Source organism: Spermophilus citellus (genome assembly GCF_964194105.1).
Source record: "Spermophilus citellus genome assembly, chromosome: 4".
Taxonomy (NCBI): domain Eukaryota; kingdom Metazoa; phylum Chordata; class Mammalia; order Rodentia; family Sciuridae; genus Spermophilus; species Spermophilus citellus.
Window position 1 is genome coordinate 138,584,806 of NC_138185.1, and position 19,686 is coordinate 138,604,491.

At 42.9% G+C, this 19,686-nt stretch overlaps 2 protein-coding genes across 3 annotated transcripts in view; both read right to left on the bottom strand.

The window, feature by feature from the left end:
- LOC308648503 (serine/threonine-protein kinase PAK 6) overlaps positions 1 to 2,195 on the bottom strand; it is a 35,052-nt gene extending 32,857 nt beyond the window's left edge. For both annotated transcript variants that reach the window (XM_081293263.1, XM_081293264.1), the window contains exons 1-2: positions 1,544 to 2,195; positions 696 to 778 (exon numbers count right to left, since the gene is read on the bottom strand). The gene's annotated coding sequence lies outside the window, so the exon portion shown is untranslated. The remainder of the gene's footprint in view (positions 1 to 695; positions 779 to 1,543) is intronic.
- A 16,024-nt stretch (positions 2,196 to 18,219) lies between these two features.
- Positions 18,220 to 19,686, bottom strand: part of BUB1B (BUB1 mitotic checkpoint serine/threonine kinase B) — a gene marked incomplete at its 3' end in the record, with an annotated part of 65,597 nt that continues 64,130 nt past the window's right edge. Inside the window, exon 23 of the mRNA XM_081292530.1 lies at positions 18,220 to 18,451. Coding sequence (XP_081148656.1) covers positions 18,220 to 18,451 — 232 coding nt within the window. The remainder of the gene's footprint in view (positions 18,452 to 19,686) is intronic.

Consider the following 19,686-nt stretch of genomic DNA (forward strand, 5'->3'; position numbering starts at 1 on the left):
CAGCTCAGGGAAGACCCTAAGCAGAAATGCAGGAACCTCTGACCTTCTCATGTAATGCCAGGGAAAGAGCAAATGGGAGACTGCACTGCATTAGCCATGCAGCTTTGGGGAACCCATACTTTATAATCCCCAGTTCACTGAGCCTGATGTCCCTGAAGCCCATGTGGCCAGTAAGCCTGCAGGAGAGGTAAGGAGCCTGAGGCCTGTGAGGAGGGAGTACACTCAGCCAGGTGGCCCCCTGACCCTGGCCTGACACTGAGTTTCAGAGTCAGAATCTGTACCAGGTCAAGCTCAGTGAAAGAGCATGACTCAGAGCCTGGGACCCAGCGGATGGACGCTCCATAAATATTTGTGGAATGAATACATGAGGGGTGAGATGAGAGGGGCCTCCTGTAGGGGCATCCTGGTAGCACTGGCTTGGCCTAGCCCATGCAGGAAGTAAATACAGGCACTGCAGAAACAAGCCTCTCTCCTGGTAAGGGGGCCAGAGGCCAGTGTGGATTGGACTGTTTCAAAATCCACCTAGAGAAGGGTGGCAGGTTGGACAGAGCATGGGACTCCTTAGCCCAAGGACCCATAGCTTCTTCAGGAACATGGAATCAGCCTTCCTGTCCTAGGTGGGGGTAGCCTCAATGCCTCAATCCCCAGTCCCCAGTCCTGGAAGCCACAGCCTATAGCAGCAGCAGGAACCTTACCTTGGCCGCTTCTTCAGGCAGCTGGGCCTCACTCTCTCCCACTGCAGGCTGGCACTTGTCTGGAGCCCAGGAAGCGGCGCTCCCTTCAGGCAGAAGAGAAAAAAAAAAAAAAAAGGAAAAGAAAAAGAAAACCTCAGTGCTTTTCTTGCCCAGCCTCTTCTCCTGAAGGCTCCTGTTCGGTGTCATCCTGCCTTTGTGGGCACACAGCCTCCCTCCCTCCTGCAGCTTACTCACCGGTGTGCCCCAGAGGCTGCCAGCTGTGTGGGGGAGGTGGGACCCACGCCCCTCTGCCTGACACACACTGGGGCATGCCCTGTGGGTGCCAGGGTTCCCAGATGTGCCCTGGCCAGCACCCTTCTCACTGAAAGTGCCTGGGAGATCAGCAGGGGCCACATAGGTGCTGATCAGCCCTACATGGGAGAGTGACAGGATTCTTGGTAGGAAATTGTTTCCTTGGTGCCCAGGGCTATCAGGAAGAGGAGGGAAATTGTGCACTAACCAGGCCCCTGGTGGGTTTTGCTCCCATCCTTGGCCAGCCCCACTGGACCACTTCGTACCTCGGCATCTTACTGGGTCTCTGTTCTGTGGATCCAGAGAGGGCCTGGGCCTAACCAGCTGGCAGTTGCTCCTCACCTGCTCAGGTCATGTGCTTGGTGTCCCTCTTCCCAGCACCGTCTAGGGCCTGAACCCACCCAGCATCAGTTACGATAAACTGTTATCAAGTCCCCATCCTTAGCTCTTTGCTGGACACAGCTTCTGTCATCAACAGGGAGATGACACACACTCAGTCACACAGCACTCACTCTCTCTCACACACATGAGCCCACACCCAGCATAGAGCCACCTACCTGCACAGGCCTGCTTAAGCCAATCCAGCTTCACTCTCCGAATGCCACTGTTACCCTAGAAGTCACTCATTTACAGAAACATCTCATGAGGCGAGTTCAAAGCCAGCCCAAGAGAACTGCAGTCGGTGTGGACAAGACTCCCCTTCCTCTCTTGACACCTCCAGAGGACACACTGGCAGCCTGATCACCATGTCTGCTATTGCACTCTGCCAGCTACAATCTCTTGGCGGGCACCCCTGGCCCCCACCATGACTTCTATATCCTTAGGGAGTAGTGGCAGATTCACAGCAAGACCCATCTTCCTCCAAGCCAAGGTAGGGAGGGGAGAGATAGAAGAGGCGGGACTCAGGTGCAGCTCCAAGTTTTCAGCTCCCAAAATAATCAAATGCAAAAAGAAAGGAAGAAAAGCTCTGGCGGGTGGGTGACTCACTGGCGGTGGGCCGGCTTAGTCACCTGAATGGCTGCTTGTGGCTCCTGGCACGTCAGGAGGGGAGCAGTGCCCTCCCCCACCTGCTGTGGACAGCAGCTGCTGTCAAAAGGAGCTGGCTGTGGAGCCCTGGCGTGTCCAGGCTGCCTGGCAAGCAGCCGGCAGCTCCCGCCTTGCTCAGGGCCCGGCAGCCAGGGTCTCAGCGTGCCCCTCCTCCACCGTGCACCCCAGCTCACTTTGGGATTTCTCCATTAAATCCTCAGGCAGCAACCTGCTCGTTTGGGGCGCGAGCTGCTTCAACGTTGCTTGGCAATTTTGATATCGTCGGGGGTTGCCATGGGGAGGAGGGTGATGTCATTGACACAAAAAACCCACTGAATTTACAAATCAGCTGGGGCTGGAGCTATTTATAAAAACACATTTTTTTTTTCCTTTGCCTTCCTTTAAGGAGGGGGAGGGAGAGGAAGGGCTGCCAGCTAGGATCAGGGTGAGCCTCTTGTCCACCCTACACTTCCCCCACATTAGTTGGATCTCTCTGACTCACCCCCAGCCCCACAAGATTCAGAGATGCTGGACTCAGGTCTGGCAGATGCTGGGCACAGCTGGATTAAGTTTCCTTCTCAGGGTCTCCTTCAATTTTGCTGTGAAGAACAGCAGGGCTCAAGTTGGTGGGGTTGGGGATGGAAAGGTGAGTGGGGGAGGGGAAGGCAGGATGGGGACCAGTGTCCTGGGTTGTCAGGGACCAGAGGCAGCCACTCTATAAGGCCCCTTCATTTCCAGGTCTCTGAGCAGGAAAGGAGATTTTTGCTGGCAAGGTGGCTTGAGCTTCTGGGTATGTGTACCTGTCAGCTCTCTCAAAAGCACCAGGTGAAGCATGGCCTTCATTATGCCCTCCTCTCTGAGCCTTGAGTCCTCTTCACTGGCTCTTTTCTCCTCCACATGTCCAATTGTGCTGGGGCCCAAGCTCCAGTCTCCACCCACTGCTCATCTCACCCCTGCACTTACCCAGGACTAAGGCTGAAACACCTCTTTCCGTCCTTTCAACTGTTAACCTGGCAAATGCTCACCCAGAGCCTAGGTCACTGCTACGGTACTGCAGGTGCTACCTGGCTGGGTTGTGCCTACTCCAGGGCCCACTTCTTTTGACAGCCAGATGGAAAGTCAGGGACTCTTCTTTATACAACTTATTTTTGAAAACTATTTCTTGATTTTTTTTTCCTATACTGAAGTGATGTGATATTTGGTCAAGAGCCCAGACTCTGTTTTCATGGTATTGAGTTCACATCCCAGGTATAGGATTCACCAGTCGAGTGACCTTCGGCATGCTCTTAAACCTATTGAACCACAATTTCCTCATCCATAAAATGGGGATGATTTCACCTCACAGGACTGTAGGAATTAAATAAACAAAGCTTCTGGCATAGGAATTGCTCACCCTGAGAGCTCAATAAACATTAATTTTCTTCTCTGTTGGCCTGACTGTGTCATTTATTGTTCATTCTTATCTACCCACCAACTGGTGGCAGGTTAATCCACCAAAACCATAACCCCAGTCACCTCCAGTACAAAGGTCTCAAGCTGCACACATAAGACATTTTTGATGAAAATTTAAAATGTGCATCCACTTGATCCAGTAAATGCACTTCTAGGAATCCACATTAAGAAAGAATTGTAGGCCTGCGGTTGTAGCTCAGTGGTAGAGCACTTGCCTAGCACATGTAAGGCACTGGGTTCAATCCTCAGCACCACATAAAAATAAATAAAACAAAGGTACTGTGTTCATCAACTAAAAAAATAAAATTAAAGAAAGAAAGAAAGAATTGTATATGGGCCCAAAGATATCTGTAAGAAAATATTCATTGTAGTGCTGGGGTTGTGGCTCAGAGGTAGAGCGCTCACCTAGCATGTGTGAGGTACTGGTTTCAATCCTCAGCAACACATAAAAAAATAAAATAAAGATATTGTGTCCACCCATGACTAAAAAAAAAAATTCATTGTAGTATTATTTATAACTGTAAAAAACTGGAAGCCACCAAAAATGTGCATTAGTAACAATGATAATTGAGAGAAAATACCAAGTTGCTGAAAAATGTGATGGAATAACCATATATTTGCTAAAAATAAAATATACTTATACACCTGTAAGTTTAACAACAAACCGTTCGTGGTAGTTATCCCAGGGGTTGGGAAAAATGAAAGGAATCTTTTATTTGACTTTTAATATATTTGCATTGTTCAAAATATTCAGTGAATGTTTTTCTATTTATAAAATACAAAACTAAAAATAAGTAAGAGTTAAAAATACAAAATTAAAGACTAATATAGAATCCAAAGATCTGTGAAGAGTACTTAAAACTTGTATATTTGAACATTTTCTCCCACAAATTCCAAGGCAATGAAGGGATATGAATAATTCTTTTTCTTTCCTCTTACTTCTAAATTTCAGAAATGGTATGTTCAGAGGGAAGGAAATTACAAAGGTGTGAAGGAGCTACTGGAGCAGCACATAGTTTATTAAAATAAATTTGAAACAATAATTTACTCAGATAATAATTACAATTATTCTCTTTAAGAAATACAACATTTCTAAGTTTCTGCCACTTGTTAGGAAGCAGGTGGAAATTCTCAAAGAAACTATCAACAATGTCACAAATCAAGAAAAATCATGCCTTTTCCAGATTTCTGCTACAGTATCTAGCACAAAGAGATAACAGTCAATGCATAAAAGAAACTGAAAACAAAACAAACCACCTCCTCTGGCTCTGTAACTGTCAGTTTCTCTAAATGCCATCCTGGAGAATCAAACCCAGAACAGAAGCCAGGAGAGCACCATCGATAAGCATCCAGACTACTCCAGTTTCCAGAGACTGGACAGCTGGTGCTCACACAACCATCCACCTGCTGCATCCCTCTAGCACATCACTGCTTCTTTACCACTTCTAATAGATTTCAATTCCTGAGTATGATAATCCGTAATTGTTGATTCTTTGATTCCTTTTTTCTTCAAGGACTTCTGGAAACTATTGGTCTGTGTAAACAGCCATGTTGCATGGTTTTGTAATGTGATAAGAGTATCTGCAAATTTGAATCTGTTTTTGTAATAGTATGTACTGAGGGGAATCTATTAGCCATAAGAAGCAGCCTGGTTGCAGATGCAAGTGCTCAGGTAACCATGGTCCTGGGTTAGTAGTGTGCCCTATGTCCTCTATTCCAGCAGAGTCACTTCTGCTAACCTCAGGAGCCTCTGAGCTCTCCAGGTCAGGAAAACCAGTATGGTGCTTTGGCATAAAGCAGTGGCTCATGTAAGCTTTGTTGAATGAATGAACAAACACTGGAAGAGGTTCTATGCTCTAGCCATTCTTAATTAGAACCCATGAATCACAGAGCTGAAAGGGACTCTAGCCACACCCCTCCCCCTACAGATGCCATATACAGTCTCAAAAGATTAAGTGACTCAGCAAAGCTGCAGAGAATATTAGAGGCAGTCAGGACTGGAATTTAACTTTCCCTTCTCATAGACCCCAGTTGATCCTTTTATTGCCAGTGTAAGCCCATTCTAGCAGCAAGCCCTGAATGTGATGTATCTGTAATTCAGTCAGCAGCAGTGGCAGTGCTGTCACCGCAGACATTTCTGCCTTTGAATTTTGGCTCCCAGGGATCTGCAGCAGTGTGAATCAGCCACAGCAGCATTCTCACATTTTCTCAATGTTCTTTTGCTTTGCTTTCTTCTGGCTTTGTGAATGGACATACACTTGTAGATTCAAGATATTTGTCTTAACTGAACCATTTTGGTGAATCAGACTCCCTGTCCCATTGCATGGTTTTTAAAAATCTTTTGAGGATGTGTTTGGAAAGGCCATGTTCACAACGAAATACTAAAATTTGCATAAACTAAATGCTTCCCAAGTTTTCTCAAATAATAAAAATGTTTAGAAACAAGTGGAATGCCCAGTGTGCCAGAAAAAAAAAATCCCCTTTTACTGACAAATTTTCTAGATCTTTAGCTTTCCCCCCACACTTCCCAACCCCTTTACACAGGTCTTTCTGATGGCTGCGAAGGGCCTGTCTCCACCTGCCCCACACTCCTCAGAGCCTCTCACCACAGGGCCAGGAAGGGAGGTGCTTGCTTTATCCCCCACTACCCAAAGCCAGGGCAGACTCCTGAAAGGAGGGGCTTGGATTAATGAGCAGGTATTGCCTTTGGAGGCCTGTGTCCTGAGCTCCAGAACTGGCTTTACCAGGAGGGCTAAGATGGGGCCGTTAGGAGAGGTGCCTCCAGGGTATCTGCTGTCCTCCAGGGTGTAGGCAGCGGGAAGAAGGTGCAAGGGCCTAGTCAGTGGGGACACTCTAGGTATCCTGCATGCCCTATCCTTTCTGGCTTCCCTTCTTCCCTGTGGGGGAAGCCCAGCAAAGCGTGGACACCTGGCTGGCAGGGGAAGTGTTTGACAGTGGTGTTCTTTCCATCATGCTCCACAGAGGAATGCCTGCAAGCTGCAGATTCAGGAATGCCTGCAGAAACTTTTCTCCCAACAAAGGTAACATAGTAGAGGAAGAGTCCAGGAGAACGGACTACTGCTGCTGACTGGCAGAAAGTTGCTTCCTGGCCACTGCCCTCTGGCCTTGATCAGAAGGCCCAGTATTGGCCCTCTGCCTAAAAACAAAGTGTGCAAGATGAGGCCTTCCAATAGCCTGGTCTGGGCTGCAGATCTTCATGGGTAACAATAAGTAGGGGAAGGGAGGAGACAAGGGACCACGAGGGATCTAAGGGAAGACAATGCCAATTCCCTGAGAAACTGGTTAACATTCTCATGCCTCCACTCCCACAATGCCTGGGCCTCTGGGGCAACTGAGGAAAGAAAGAAGAGAGGGAAAGAAAGAAGGGGACAAACCCAGTGAAGATGGCAGTAGGCAGGAACCAACCTTCTTGCCCAATCTCTGGTCACAATTAAAAGCACATGGCGCTTAAGTGAGAGAGGTGGGAGGCGGGAGGCAGGAGGTGGGAAACAGACCTTGGATCAGCAAGATCTTTATTCAGCTGCAGTCAATCAGTCAATCACCTGATGTGGCTCAATGGGGGGGGGGGGGATGACTGCTAGCCACCCCATGGTCTGGGTTTTATAGGCAGCCTTAGCAGAGCCAGGCTATGGGAGGAGTTAGTTACTTTTGGTGGGCCCTTTTAGCAGGCAGGGGGTAGGACCAGGTCATGGGAGGATTTTTGGTGGTGGGATCATTTAGGGAGGGGCAAGAGGACAGGTAGGTAACCACATCCTTCAACAATGTTATTTCAGAAACAAGAGAGAAAACGGGTCAGAATATCACCTGGATTAGGAGTGACCCTGGCAAGAGACTCTCCTGTCCCTTCCTAATAAGTTTTCCTTCTGGAGAAACAGTATTTTTCAAGCAGATGAACAGAAAATGGAATTTTTTTTTTTCCAGGACCAGGTATGTAGAATTGTGAAAATACTTGGTTTTAAATAATATGGAGATGGCAACAGAGAAGATCCTTTTGTGAAGTATCCAGTGTATGTCAGGCACAGTGTGGTTGGCCTCTTTCCACCTGTTATTTCACTGACTCCTCAAAGCACCATGAGGTGGGTTGGAGGTAGTAACTTGTCCCCAGCTAGTCAGGACATGGCGAAGCCAGGATTTGGGTTTGAAGCCCTGGTTTTCATTGTGATACTTAATGGCAAAGGGGAGCTTTGACTTTCCTGGGTGACAATGCACAAATGGCTCAAAAAGAGCCACTCAGCCAAAGTCTGGCCACAATCTACTGTGACAGGGGCTGTGAGTGCCACTGGAAGGAAAGGGCCTGCCTCTGGCTAGAGATGTCATCTCTGGGACAGGAAGGCCAGGGCCTTAAACCTCAAGTGCGAGTCCGCTCTCATTCCATAACAGGTCAGTGACTGGCAGCAGCCCCTGAAGAGGCCTATCCTATGGATGTGTCTTTCCTGGGAGCAGCCCCTACAGGAGGGGTTGATTTACCTGTCAGAGCAGGGAAAAGGGGGACTACCAAAAATTGACTGCAACTTCTTTAGGAATAGGGTGAATAAGAAAAGTCTTATTAGTGAAATAAGCACCCCTCTAGATTCTGGCTAGGCGACCTTAGAAAGAAGTCTGATTAAAGAGGTATCTGGAATCAACTCGGGCTTTAACAGCAATGTGAGGAGCTGCTCAGAAGCCAGTCAGGAAAGAGCTGCAAACTGGAGCCCAGGTCTGACTTGCAAATGTATCATTTCCAGCAGGGGATGTGTTGAGCCTTTGCAGTCTCAGTCCCTGTCTACCAGAGCAGCCTTCTTAACAGTCTCGATTTCTGCAATGAGCAAGGGCTACTGATAAACCTGCAGCACAGATGATGCAAAGCAGCTACAGGATGCATGCAGAGTCACCCCCACCCCGGCCCCTGCCCCTTGTTTCTACATTGGTTATGGCTAAAGGGGACTTTTCTTTCACATATACTGTAGGTTATGCACTTTGCCAAGCCCTTACTATACATTAACTCATTTAATTCTCACAGAAGTTCAGTTAATAAATCCATTCAATAAATATCTATTGAGTACCAGCTAGATGCTGGGGATAAATAACTCAGTGAACAAGTCCCTGCTACCAAGAAATTTGCAATCTTGGAAGAAACTATTACTGTTCCATTTCCGAGATGAGGAAACTTAAGGCCTCATGATCAGGTCACTAAGTGACAAACAGGATTTTGAAGTTAGGCAATCTGTTTCAGAGTCCAGGAGGCTATTTTGCTACATTTCACTCATTGTCTTCCCAGCACTACCCACATGGCAGATACTGTTAGTTGACTTTCTTAAATCCATCCCATCTCTCTTCATTCATTTGATGAATGAAACCCAGTTTTTACCTGTGAACTCAGGAAAAAGCCCAGCCTCAGCCTCAGCCCCAGCCCCAGCAGGTAGATCTTGATAAGTGTAAATCAATGTTGGTAACTTCCTTCCTTTTGCCAGGACTGCTTAGGCCCCAAATATGTGACAATCTGGCCAAAAGCCATGAGAGAAAATTGGCTGGGAGTTTTTTTTTTTTTTTTTTGGTAGCTTCAAGTTGCTCTGAAACTAGGGTAGTCAATTGGGTCCCCTATGGGGATCAGCCTAAGGACAAAAGCCAATATGCTAAGAATGGCAAGATAAAAGTGGAAACAACTTGAGTCCCACACGAACCACTGGCTCCAGGGTTCATGATATCTTCCAGGACATCCTGCCCCACTCTGGTCCTTACTTCCTCTGAGTGTTCTCAGATTATCTGCTCCACTTCTTTGGCTTTTTTTGCTATGGCTTTCCTTGAAGTGTCTGCTTTTGACTGGCTTATTTTTCTCAGATATTCTCTCAGCTTCTAATCTGTTATATCTTGTTTCTATAACTAAATTGTAAACTCCCTGGAGAGAGAAAGCATACTTTACATTTCTTTATATCCAGTCATCAATGTGAAGTCCATAGTAGAGCTTAATAAATATTTATTGGTTAATCTTTTTTGTCACATTCCAAGATATATTTGCTGCCCTGGAGGGTATAAACATGTTTCCAGAAAGAGTAAAACAGGAGTCAAACGAGTTGCAGCTGGAGGCCTAAGTGAATAAGAATGTCAGATATCTCACTCAACTCTGGCTTCCATTCAACAGGGCAGACCAGCTCCAGCTGCTGCCTTTGTGCCTCTCTCTGGGCTGCCTGCTGGGCTGCAGAGTCAAATCAACTGCTTGATCCAAGAGGTACTCTCATGTCTACTTTAACTCTCACAACAAACCCTTTGGAGTAAGAGGTGTCAGCACAAGTTTACAGAGATAGCAAAAGCAGACCTGCTCAGATAGGCAGCTGCTAACCAGTAGAACTGGTGTTTGGGCCCAAGTTTTCCACTTCCTGAATTGAGCTCCTAGGGTTCCCTGCATTTCCCCTTTCCTTGTTCCAACTAATCAAGTGATTACCTTTTACTCAGTGGCTCAGGAGAGGAATGCAGCAGAGCATAAAATAGAAATAGTTCTTTGTGTGTGTGTGTGTGTGTGGGTGGGGGGGGGGGGTGTTGGGGATTGAATCCAGGGCCTTGCATGCAAGGTGAGCACTCTACCAACTGAGCTATATCCCCAGCCCAAAATAGAAATAGTTCTAAAAGCCTAAGCTCAAGCAGAAAGAAAGTCTCAGGAAGAGACTAAATGTCTTGGTGTCAAATAGTCAGTAGGCTCTGCTCCCAAAGCCAGAAAGCCATGTCTTCTGGTTAGGGAGAGGAAGGGAAAGAAGGTGAGAGGAGTAAGATGCATCTTGTGGGCAGCAAAACCCTGCCTGGCAGTTCAGAACTAATGGAACTAGAGAGAAAGTCTCCTGCATTCTGCCCATGGCATAGAGGCAGCATGGCTATGAGCTAGAGATCCTTCAGACTGAAATGTGGACTAAAAACCTGACCAGATGACTTTCTTGATACTTTGATGTATAGCTGATCCTGAGACTGTTTTAAGGATAAATATTTGTCTTAATGTTACCCTCAAAAGAAACAACTAATTTCCCTTATCTTTAAATACACATTTCTTTCACCTACCTATATCATACAAGCTCAGCTATACTTTATACTGAGAATTAAGTCAAAAGGCAGTAAAGTGGCTGGGGGTGCAGTGCAGTAGTAAAGCATGTGCCTAGCATAAGTAAGGCCCTAGGTTCCACCTCCAGCACCATCAAAAAAAAGACAGTAAAGGCTGAGCAGTTTGCATCCCTTCCAATGCCAGCAGGGTGCTAAAGATCTCAGCCTCCTTAGCCACTGGCCACCTCCAATGCTGAGGGATGCAGCTCAGGGGCCTATGTCCTCCAGTAGAGCCTACCTGCCTGGCCTTCCTATTATCACAGGGAGATCTGCCCCCTGGAGCTGAGAGACCCCAACCTATCTCCAAGCTGAAGCTACAAGGTATTGAAGTACCAGCCAAATGTCTTCCCATAAATAATCTATGGTTGCTGGGTGCTGTGGCCCATGTCTATAATCCAGTGGCTTGGGAGGCTGAGGCAGTTCAAAGCCATCCTCAGCAACTTAATGAGGCACTAAGCAATTCTGTAAGACTGTCTCTAAATGAAATATAAAAAAGGACTGGGGGTGTGGCACTTATATAAAAAAGGACTGGGGGTGTGGCTCAGTGGTTAAGTGCCCCTGGGTCCCTGGGTTCAACTCTTGGTACCAAAAAAAAAAAAAAAAAAAAAAAAAAAAAAAAAATAGTGGCACAGGGCAATGAGGTTCCTGCCAGTAACAGGGACACTGACAATGGAACTGGCTGACCTGGAACCCCTGCTAGAAGAGTAGGGCAAACTGACAATTACCAAACCAACCAAAGCTGAGGAAGAACAAACATACTCAAGAGTCCCAGGATGAAGAGGAGGTTCTGTGGTACTGATGCTTTCCCTGCAAGTGCACTGTGCCAAGGAGATGGAGAAATTGGTGTATAAGGTCTGGTAGGGATGTGTGAGGGTCATCCCATATGATGTGCTCCTTGACTGATTGAAGGACAATGACTACCTGCTCACAGCCATAGAACACATGTGCTCTCCTTTCAGGCTTGCTTCAAGATCATCTTCTGCATCTATACAGAAACTTGAAAACTTTTGGACCCATCTGCTTGATTGTGCACTTTGACTTTTTTTGGGAATCTTGACCACACTCAAATATGTATTTCATAGCTACTCTTCAGGAGAAGGCAGTTTGGGTGATTTTCTTTTTGGGTGCAGTGATCTGCCGCAGCTTTTCCTGGCTCTTCCAACATCATCTTTTGTCAAAATCAGACTTTTTTCAAACAAGACTATTAAGAGATTGCTCAACTGATTATGGGAAGCTTTGTTTCTTGGCTCTAGTACATCGTCTACTGCTTCCCACAGTGTGGACTAACCCAACTCTTTCCATCATCTGTGTCCTAGGCATTTCTGCATCCCTTTGGCATTGATTTGGCATTCTTAAGCACCAGCAGACAAGAGCAAGAATACTGGAGACTGGGCTTGAGTGGTGTTGTGCCCACTACTCACTTTCATAGACCCTGGGCAAAAACCTTTCCATTTACATTCTGCTGGCTGGGGAGGGTGGGGACGGTCAACTTTAGCTATCTTCGTCCTCAGCAATCACCTTCCTTGTCAAGACAACTGCTGGCCACTCTCAGAGATAGTCCTTCGGCATTCAGTTGAGATTTTATCCCCTCCTCCAACTATTTTTGGAAAATATGGACTGGGACTCTACAGAAATTGTTTTTTATGGAAGAAAATGTACCTTCCTTACCTTCATCCTCACTTTGTAACCTGACATGTAACACATAAACCATACAATTTTGCAGCACACTTCTGATCCCATCTTTCTAGGGCCTGGACCTTACACAGTAGGAAGAATTTTAATACACCAAACTTTTAATAGCCTACCTAATCATGGAAGTGTGTGCAGGCTTCACATAACTTGAGTTTTAATTTTTTTTTCCCTTGGTTGAGTAACATAAAATTAAAATGGAGAGGACTGGAGATGTAGCTCAATGGTAGAGCACTTGCCTAGTATGTGTGAGGCCCTGGGTTCAACCCCGGCATTCCAACAACAAGAAACACAAAGGAGAAAGATATCTGATGCTCAATACTAAGGTTTAAAAAGAAACCTGCTGGGCTGGGGCTACAGCTCAGTGGTAGAGTGCTTGCTTAGCACATGTGAGGCACTGGGCTCAATCCTTAGCATCTGCTATCATCCCTAGGTATCTTGATACAAAGACTATAATGACAGAAGACACTTGGCATTAAAAAAAGAAAAAAAAAAAAAAGCCAGTAAGCCTCCAATTAGCTAGGCTTCCAATCTACCTGAGAAATTTCCAGGGAATCTCAGACCATTAAAAATTAGAATTAAATCAATAATGGCATCTACAAGTATCTATGTTAAAAGTCTTAGTTTTATCTATAAAGTGGGCACTTGGATTATCCTTGTTTTACAGAGGATGGCTCAGAGAGATTATTCAATGAGGATCCAAATCCAAGCATTCTGGCTTCAAAGGCAGCATTTCTAATTACTGTGCTAGTGTCTGGTTTGACACCACAGGCAGGGAGCCACCTCAACACTGTAGAGGTTCTAAGTAAGATTGACCCCCTGTAATATAAGTGCTACATGCAAGTCCTAATAAGGGTATACAGAGAATTTGTCCTCAAAGAGCTCACTTAAATTAAGAAGGTGAGATATAGGGTTAGGGCTGTAGCTCAGTGGCAGAGAGCTTGCCGAGCATGTGTGAGGCACTGGTTTTGATCCTCAGAACCACATAAAAATAAACAAACAAAATAAAGGCATTCTGTCCATCTACAACTATAAAAAAAAAAAAAGGTGAGGCATATACATGTACAAGGCAACTACTTACATAACACAGCAAAAGAATGGTACAGGCAGGAGCTATGGGGGAGGCCTGTGTGTACCTTCCTACACCATGGAACCTCAGCCATTGCCCATGTGCTAGGAGGACACAGGAGTTGCCTGACAGCCTTCTCATCTGGTGATGGGTTCCCTTGATATGATAGATCCCTTCTAACAATGATAATTGTGTTTCCTCTGCCTAACTCATATTTCTGCCAACCTGACACCCTCTGCTCACTGGGTCTCTTTGATTCACTGAACCACACACTCACTTGCCCTTAGCTAATCATGTCCTTGGATAAGCTCACCTCAGTGAAACACCATGTCATCTTTTTCAGCTTTTAGTTTAGTTCACCAATTTTTTTTTTCCAATTTTGTTTAAAATACAAAAGCAAACAAATAAGCATATATCTTTTGTCCACAAATTTTAATTGATATTTGTTTTTATGAAACGCCATCTTCACTTTACTAATTTCAGAATGAAGAAATTATATAAAATACATCACACAACCAGGCCAGTAAAATAAAACTACTTTAAAATTGCAGCATATATTGATTTACCTGTTTCAATTAAACGTTAGCCTGAATCAAACATACATAGGAAATAAAGCAAGTATATATTACGGTGAAATATACCTGTGAAAATAACATTTGATTTTGAAAGGTGTAAGTAAGACAATGAAGTATACTGCAATGTAAAGTCAGTACATTGATTACAACATATTAAAGAAACACACAGTGGTATGCTAAAAATGAAACCTTATGATTCTAGCCACATCTAGAGCCTAGTAATAGATTTCTCCTCATGACCAAAGATCTAACATAACAAGTTTCTAAACTTGTGGCTTCTCTTTTACAATATTTCAAGTCAATCCTTATTTCCGAGAACTATGTGCCAATTCCAAGAATACTGCATACAAAATCAATAGCCAGGAATGGTGGCATATTTCTGTAATCCCAGCTACTCAGGAGGCTGAGGCAGGAGGAACATGAATTCAAGGCCAGCCTGGGCAATTTAGTGAGACTATCTAAAAAAAAAATAACAAAAAAGGGCTAGGGCAGTAGCTCAGAGGCAGAGTGCTTGCCTAGCAAAAAAACCCCAAAAAACAAAAATGCTGGAGATGCAGTTTAGGGTTGAGTAACACTGGGTTCAATCCCTAGTGCTTAAAAAAAAAAGGGGGGGGGCTCACAGCAAGGTGCTCTGAAACCTATAGAACAGTCTGTTTGTGCTAATTCCAGGGCTAATTTTTCCAAGGTGTTACTTGGATATTCCCTTAAGGGACCCAAGGGGTGTTATTGGATTGTTAATGTCTGTCTCTCTCTCCCCCAACCTTTTTTTTTTTAAAGCTTTAGGGTAAATAGTTTTAAATTTTAATAAAAATTTTAAATTTTAAATAAAACTAAAAATAGTTTTATTCATTGAGGCACTGTTGTAGGCATTAAGGTTAAAATAGGAAATAAAGTAAATCCCTGCCCTTAAGGAACTTAAAATCTGATAGTGGGATTGGAAAAAAAGAAGTGTATACACACACACACACACAGTGATAGGTGCTATAGAAATAAAAACAGGTAAAAGGGGACAGAAAGTAATAGTGAATGTGTGGGATGCTGTGTAAACAGACTGGTCAGGGAAGGCATCTCTGATACAGTGATTTGAGAAAGCATCCACAAGAAGATCAGGGGAAAACAACTCTAGGCAGAAGAGATGGCAAGTAAAAGGCCATAAAGAGGAAAAACAAGCAGGCATGTTTAAGAAACACTAAGGAGGCAGACAAACTATAGTGGAGCGAGCAAGGAAAAGGGGTCTGGGAAGAGGTCAAAGAACTAGTAGGATTAAAGCAGATGGTATTTTGTAGGCCATAATCAAGTCTTTGGATTTTGGGTCACTTAAGATGGGAAACCATTGAAGCGTTCTGATTTGGCATGAACGGGCTATGGGAGAAGCAAACTCATAAAAACTTGAGATAATGTAGATGAAAAATGATGTAAATATTTGCTGCATACCATTGGCTCTACACATTCAGATTCAATTAACTCTGTGGTCCCTAAAATTTTATTTAGAAAAAATTATATGTGTAGGAGCTGGGCTTATAGCTCAGTGGTAGAGTAATTGCCTAGCATGTATGAGGCACTGGGTTCAATCCTCAGCAACACATAAAATAAATAAAGGTAATGTGTCCATTTACAACTAAAAAAATATTTAAAAAAAATTGCATGTGTAGTGAACATGTACAGACTTTTTCTTGCTATTATTCTCTAAAAATGTTTACGACTATTTACAATGCATTTCTATTATAATAGGTAATAATTACACATTAATAATTATAATTTAGAGATGATTTAAAGTACATAATATACATATGCATATGAAAAAAATACTACATAATTTTATATAAGGGTTTGAGTATCTGTGGATCTTGGTATCCATGGGGTGAGGGTGGGGGTCCTAGAACCAATCCTTTGAGGATTCTGAGAGACGACTAACTATAACTAAATTGAGTGTATAGTGTTTTTAATTTTTTTTTTTTTGGAGGACAATAGGTAGCTATGTTGAATTGTTTTATTTTTGGCACTGGGAATTGAACATAGGGGTGCTTCACCACTGAGCCATATCCCCAGTCCTTTTTATTATTTATTTTGAGACAGGATCTTACTAAGTTGCTTGGGTAAAGAAAGGACTCAGGAAGCAGGTGGCCACTTTAGCCATGGAGAGAGGCCTGAGGAGAAACTAGACAGCTGAACCTTGATCTTGGGAATTCCATTTTCCCGGACTATGAGACAACATAATTCTGTGGTTTAAGCTGCCAGTTTGTGATATTTTGCTTGCCCTGACAAACTAACACAAATATATAGGCAAAATATTAACAGTAGTGACTGTTAATATTAGAGGGATTATGAATGAATAAAACTTTTCTTTTTGTCTGTGGTTTTCTTCTGATTTTTCTCAACTCCTGTTTAATACAAATATGTACAAACTAAAACACAATTTTAAAGAACACTGATTGGAACTGGGCTTCCTGGTCTATGTTTTTCTTTAGTTTTTACCTTCTCAGGCTGTTGGGTGCTTAGGATGAGCCTGAGTGTGGTCCCTAAATTGGGTTAGGAGAACACCCCAGAGCTAGAAAGAATAAACTCTAGGTCAGGGTGAAGTAGAGTAGAGGATGAACAAAAATCCACATAAGATAAAATCTACCTTTATCCTATTAACATTCATAGCTTTATGTCTTTGGTGGAACCAAGGACCCCATTAAGGTCAAAGCTCAGCTAGGCACAGTGTTATACATGTGTAATTCCAGTAACAAAGGAAGCTGAAGCAGGAGAATTATTGAGGCCAGCCTCAACAACTGAGCAAGACCCTATCTCAAAATCTAAAGGCTGGAGATTAGCTCAGCGGCAAAGTGCCCCTGGATTGTTCAATCCTGAGAAAGAGAGAGAGAGAGAGAGAGAGAGAGAGAGAGAGGGAGGGAGGGAGGGAGGGAGGGAGGGAGGGAGGGAGGTGTGTGTGTGTGTGTGTGTGTGTGTGTGGCTGGGGGGTGGGGGGAAGTAAATGTAAATCTACATTTACTGTCCAGTCTCAGAGTAATGACTGTGTCAACTCAGTGGATTGAGAAAGTGAACAGAGCAGAGAGAAAGGGCTTGATTACAGAAAAGATACACATGTTATCATTTAACATAATCAGTATGAGAAGCAAATGTGAGAATATTTAAAGAGCTATCTTCTGGTTAAGAGCAAATATTTCTAAGTTGATCATCTTTCAGATCCAAGTCATTTCACTGCTTCAACTATATACAGTATGCTTAAATATTTTTAGTTGAGATATACTTAGGATACCCTTCTTTTTAGCAATTTTAGAGCAGTGACTAGAATGAGAAAAAAAAAAAAAAAACAGACACCAGCATGTAAGAACATTAGATAATCTTACTATTCCAATATGAAATAGTCAATTAGATGTTTTCATTCCTCTTTTCTACAATTTTCTTCTATATTCCCAAGGTCAGGTATAATTTACACTTCTACTTGGGTGTCCAGTTCTTCATTGAGACCTAGTCTCTCCCAAATTACTCTATGCTTTAAAGTTATCTTTTTATTTTGACCTCCTGCTTCCTTAAATCTTCTAAACAAGAATCTCCTTTTATTCCTTCACTGATCTTTTCTTGATCTAATTCATTCCGCATGTAATAATAGAATAATAATAATTGTGAAAGGTTGCTAAACCCTGTTCCAAGTCTTTTCTTTACCTTTCTAACAACCACATTCCTAAATCAATAGACCCAGTAGCAGCAACACTACTAGGTTATATAAATATACCAAGGGTTGACAGATAAAAATACAAGCCATATATACAAAATATAATTTTGCCACTTGAAATTTAAGGCAATTTGGTGTTTTACCTACTTTTTGATCTAGACCACTTTTACTGGAAAGTCAGAAACACCTAAAAAAATGGTTCACTATTCTGTCCTATTATAATCCTATTGTAATTGTTACAGATCTGGGATATGTCAATTTCCGGTCAAATAGCTCCTATCTATAAAATTAAACCACTTTGCAAAAAGTAGATGAAATGTTAGAAGCACAAAATTAACAAATACTATTTTATTATTTATAAAATACATGGTGACCATAAGAGCACATATTACAAATTGGAAAAAAGTACAGGACAAAGTAAAGGCAAAAGGGTTAAATGACAACAAAGTATCCATTCATATGGAATCCATTTAGCATAAAACAGTTCTTTGTTACAGTTAGATAAGGCTAAGAGTAGGTTCACTACTGTGTTAAAAATGCCAGTAACTTAGAAATATACCTCTACTCAAAAGTAGAGAAGTATTGGTAGTGCCTCTAAATGTGTCCTAAGTTAAATTACAGCGTATACAGACCCAGGGTTCCACAATACAACCATTGATTTTAGGCAGAAATCTGTGAGAGACCTGACTGCCTATCTTGCTGAAAGAGCAAAGCCCCAGGACTAATTAACTTCCCTACCTTCCATAAAGCTTTGTTCAGGTGACTTTGGAATGTGGTATCAAAAACCCCATTCATTTCTGCTGCAAGTTCCCTCAGAATAGACACTGTGGACTCATCACTGGCATTCAGAATCCGCACAAAGAACTTATTCCACAGTTCACCATCCTTTAGCCTAAAATATATAAAACCATTTCCACCAAGATTAGGCATATGAAAATTAGAATTATTTTTGCTTTCAACTCAGAGGTACATTTATGCATCAAAATGATTTCAGGTAATAAATAGGAATCTAGGGTTAGGGATAATTCAAAGAGCTCTTTGAAAACCCAGGGAGGAACCACAAAAAGAGCCTACCATAGTGGGAAAAGCTATAATGCACATGAAAGGAAAGCAATTCTCATCCGAATCTATAAATTACCTATGTATATTAAGATATACTTTTCTCCACAAATAGAAAAAAAAATTTGGTTTCCCCTAACTTTCCATAAGTCATTAAAAAGACTATATATAGCTCCACATCCAGTGGTTTTTCATCCTTATAATTCTGAGAATACTAAATTTGAAGCAATCTGATTAAATCTATGATGTTTGTACCTCTGCTCACTATTATTTTTATCAGAACACTTCTATCATAGTACAGGGCAGGGCCATACCCCACCTATTTCTGCTTGTGACGTTCAGACCTGTCTGGGCCATAGCCATCTGACTGAAAATGCCTGATTATCCTCTATGCTGACACTATGTTCCAAGTCTATTCCTAAAATACATGTAAGAGGGCTGGGGATGTCATTGGTAAAGTGCTTACCTAGCATGTGCAAGGCCCTGGATTCAATCCCTAGCACCATGTACACATACAAAGTACATGTAAGAAACAAATATGACTGGTAAAATTCTAAATTAAATAAAGAGAAAAATAAATTCAATGGTTTTAAGAGGGGAAAGTGGAGAAAAGGGAAATTAAATTAAATATTCAACATTGATTTTTTTTGTCTGAACCAAAGAATGCACCAATAAGTCATACACTGATAAGCTTATACTGAAAAGTTATTAGCCAAGATAAAAAAGAGGTAGAACAGAAGACATTTAGTAAGTTTTATGAGTAGGTTTGAAGAACTAAGGTTCTGAGACCAAGAAACCCATTTCTCTGGGTGTAAATGTGATATCTATTTTTGAGCTGGGTGTCGGGGTGCATATCTGTAATCCCAGCAGCTCAAGAGGCGGAGGCATTAGAATTGAGAGTTCCAAGCCAGCCTCAGCAACTTAGCAAGCCCCTAAGCAACTCAGTGAGACCCTGCCTCTAAATAAAATATTATAAAAAGGACTTGGGAATGTGGCTCAGCAGTTAATAACCCCTGGGTTCAATCCCTGGTACCAAAAATAATAATAATAATAAAAAAAATAAAATAA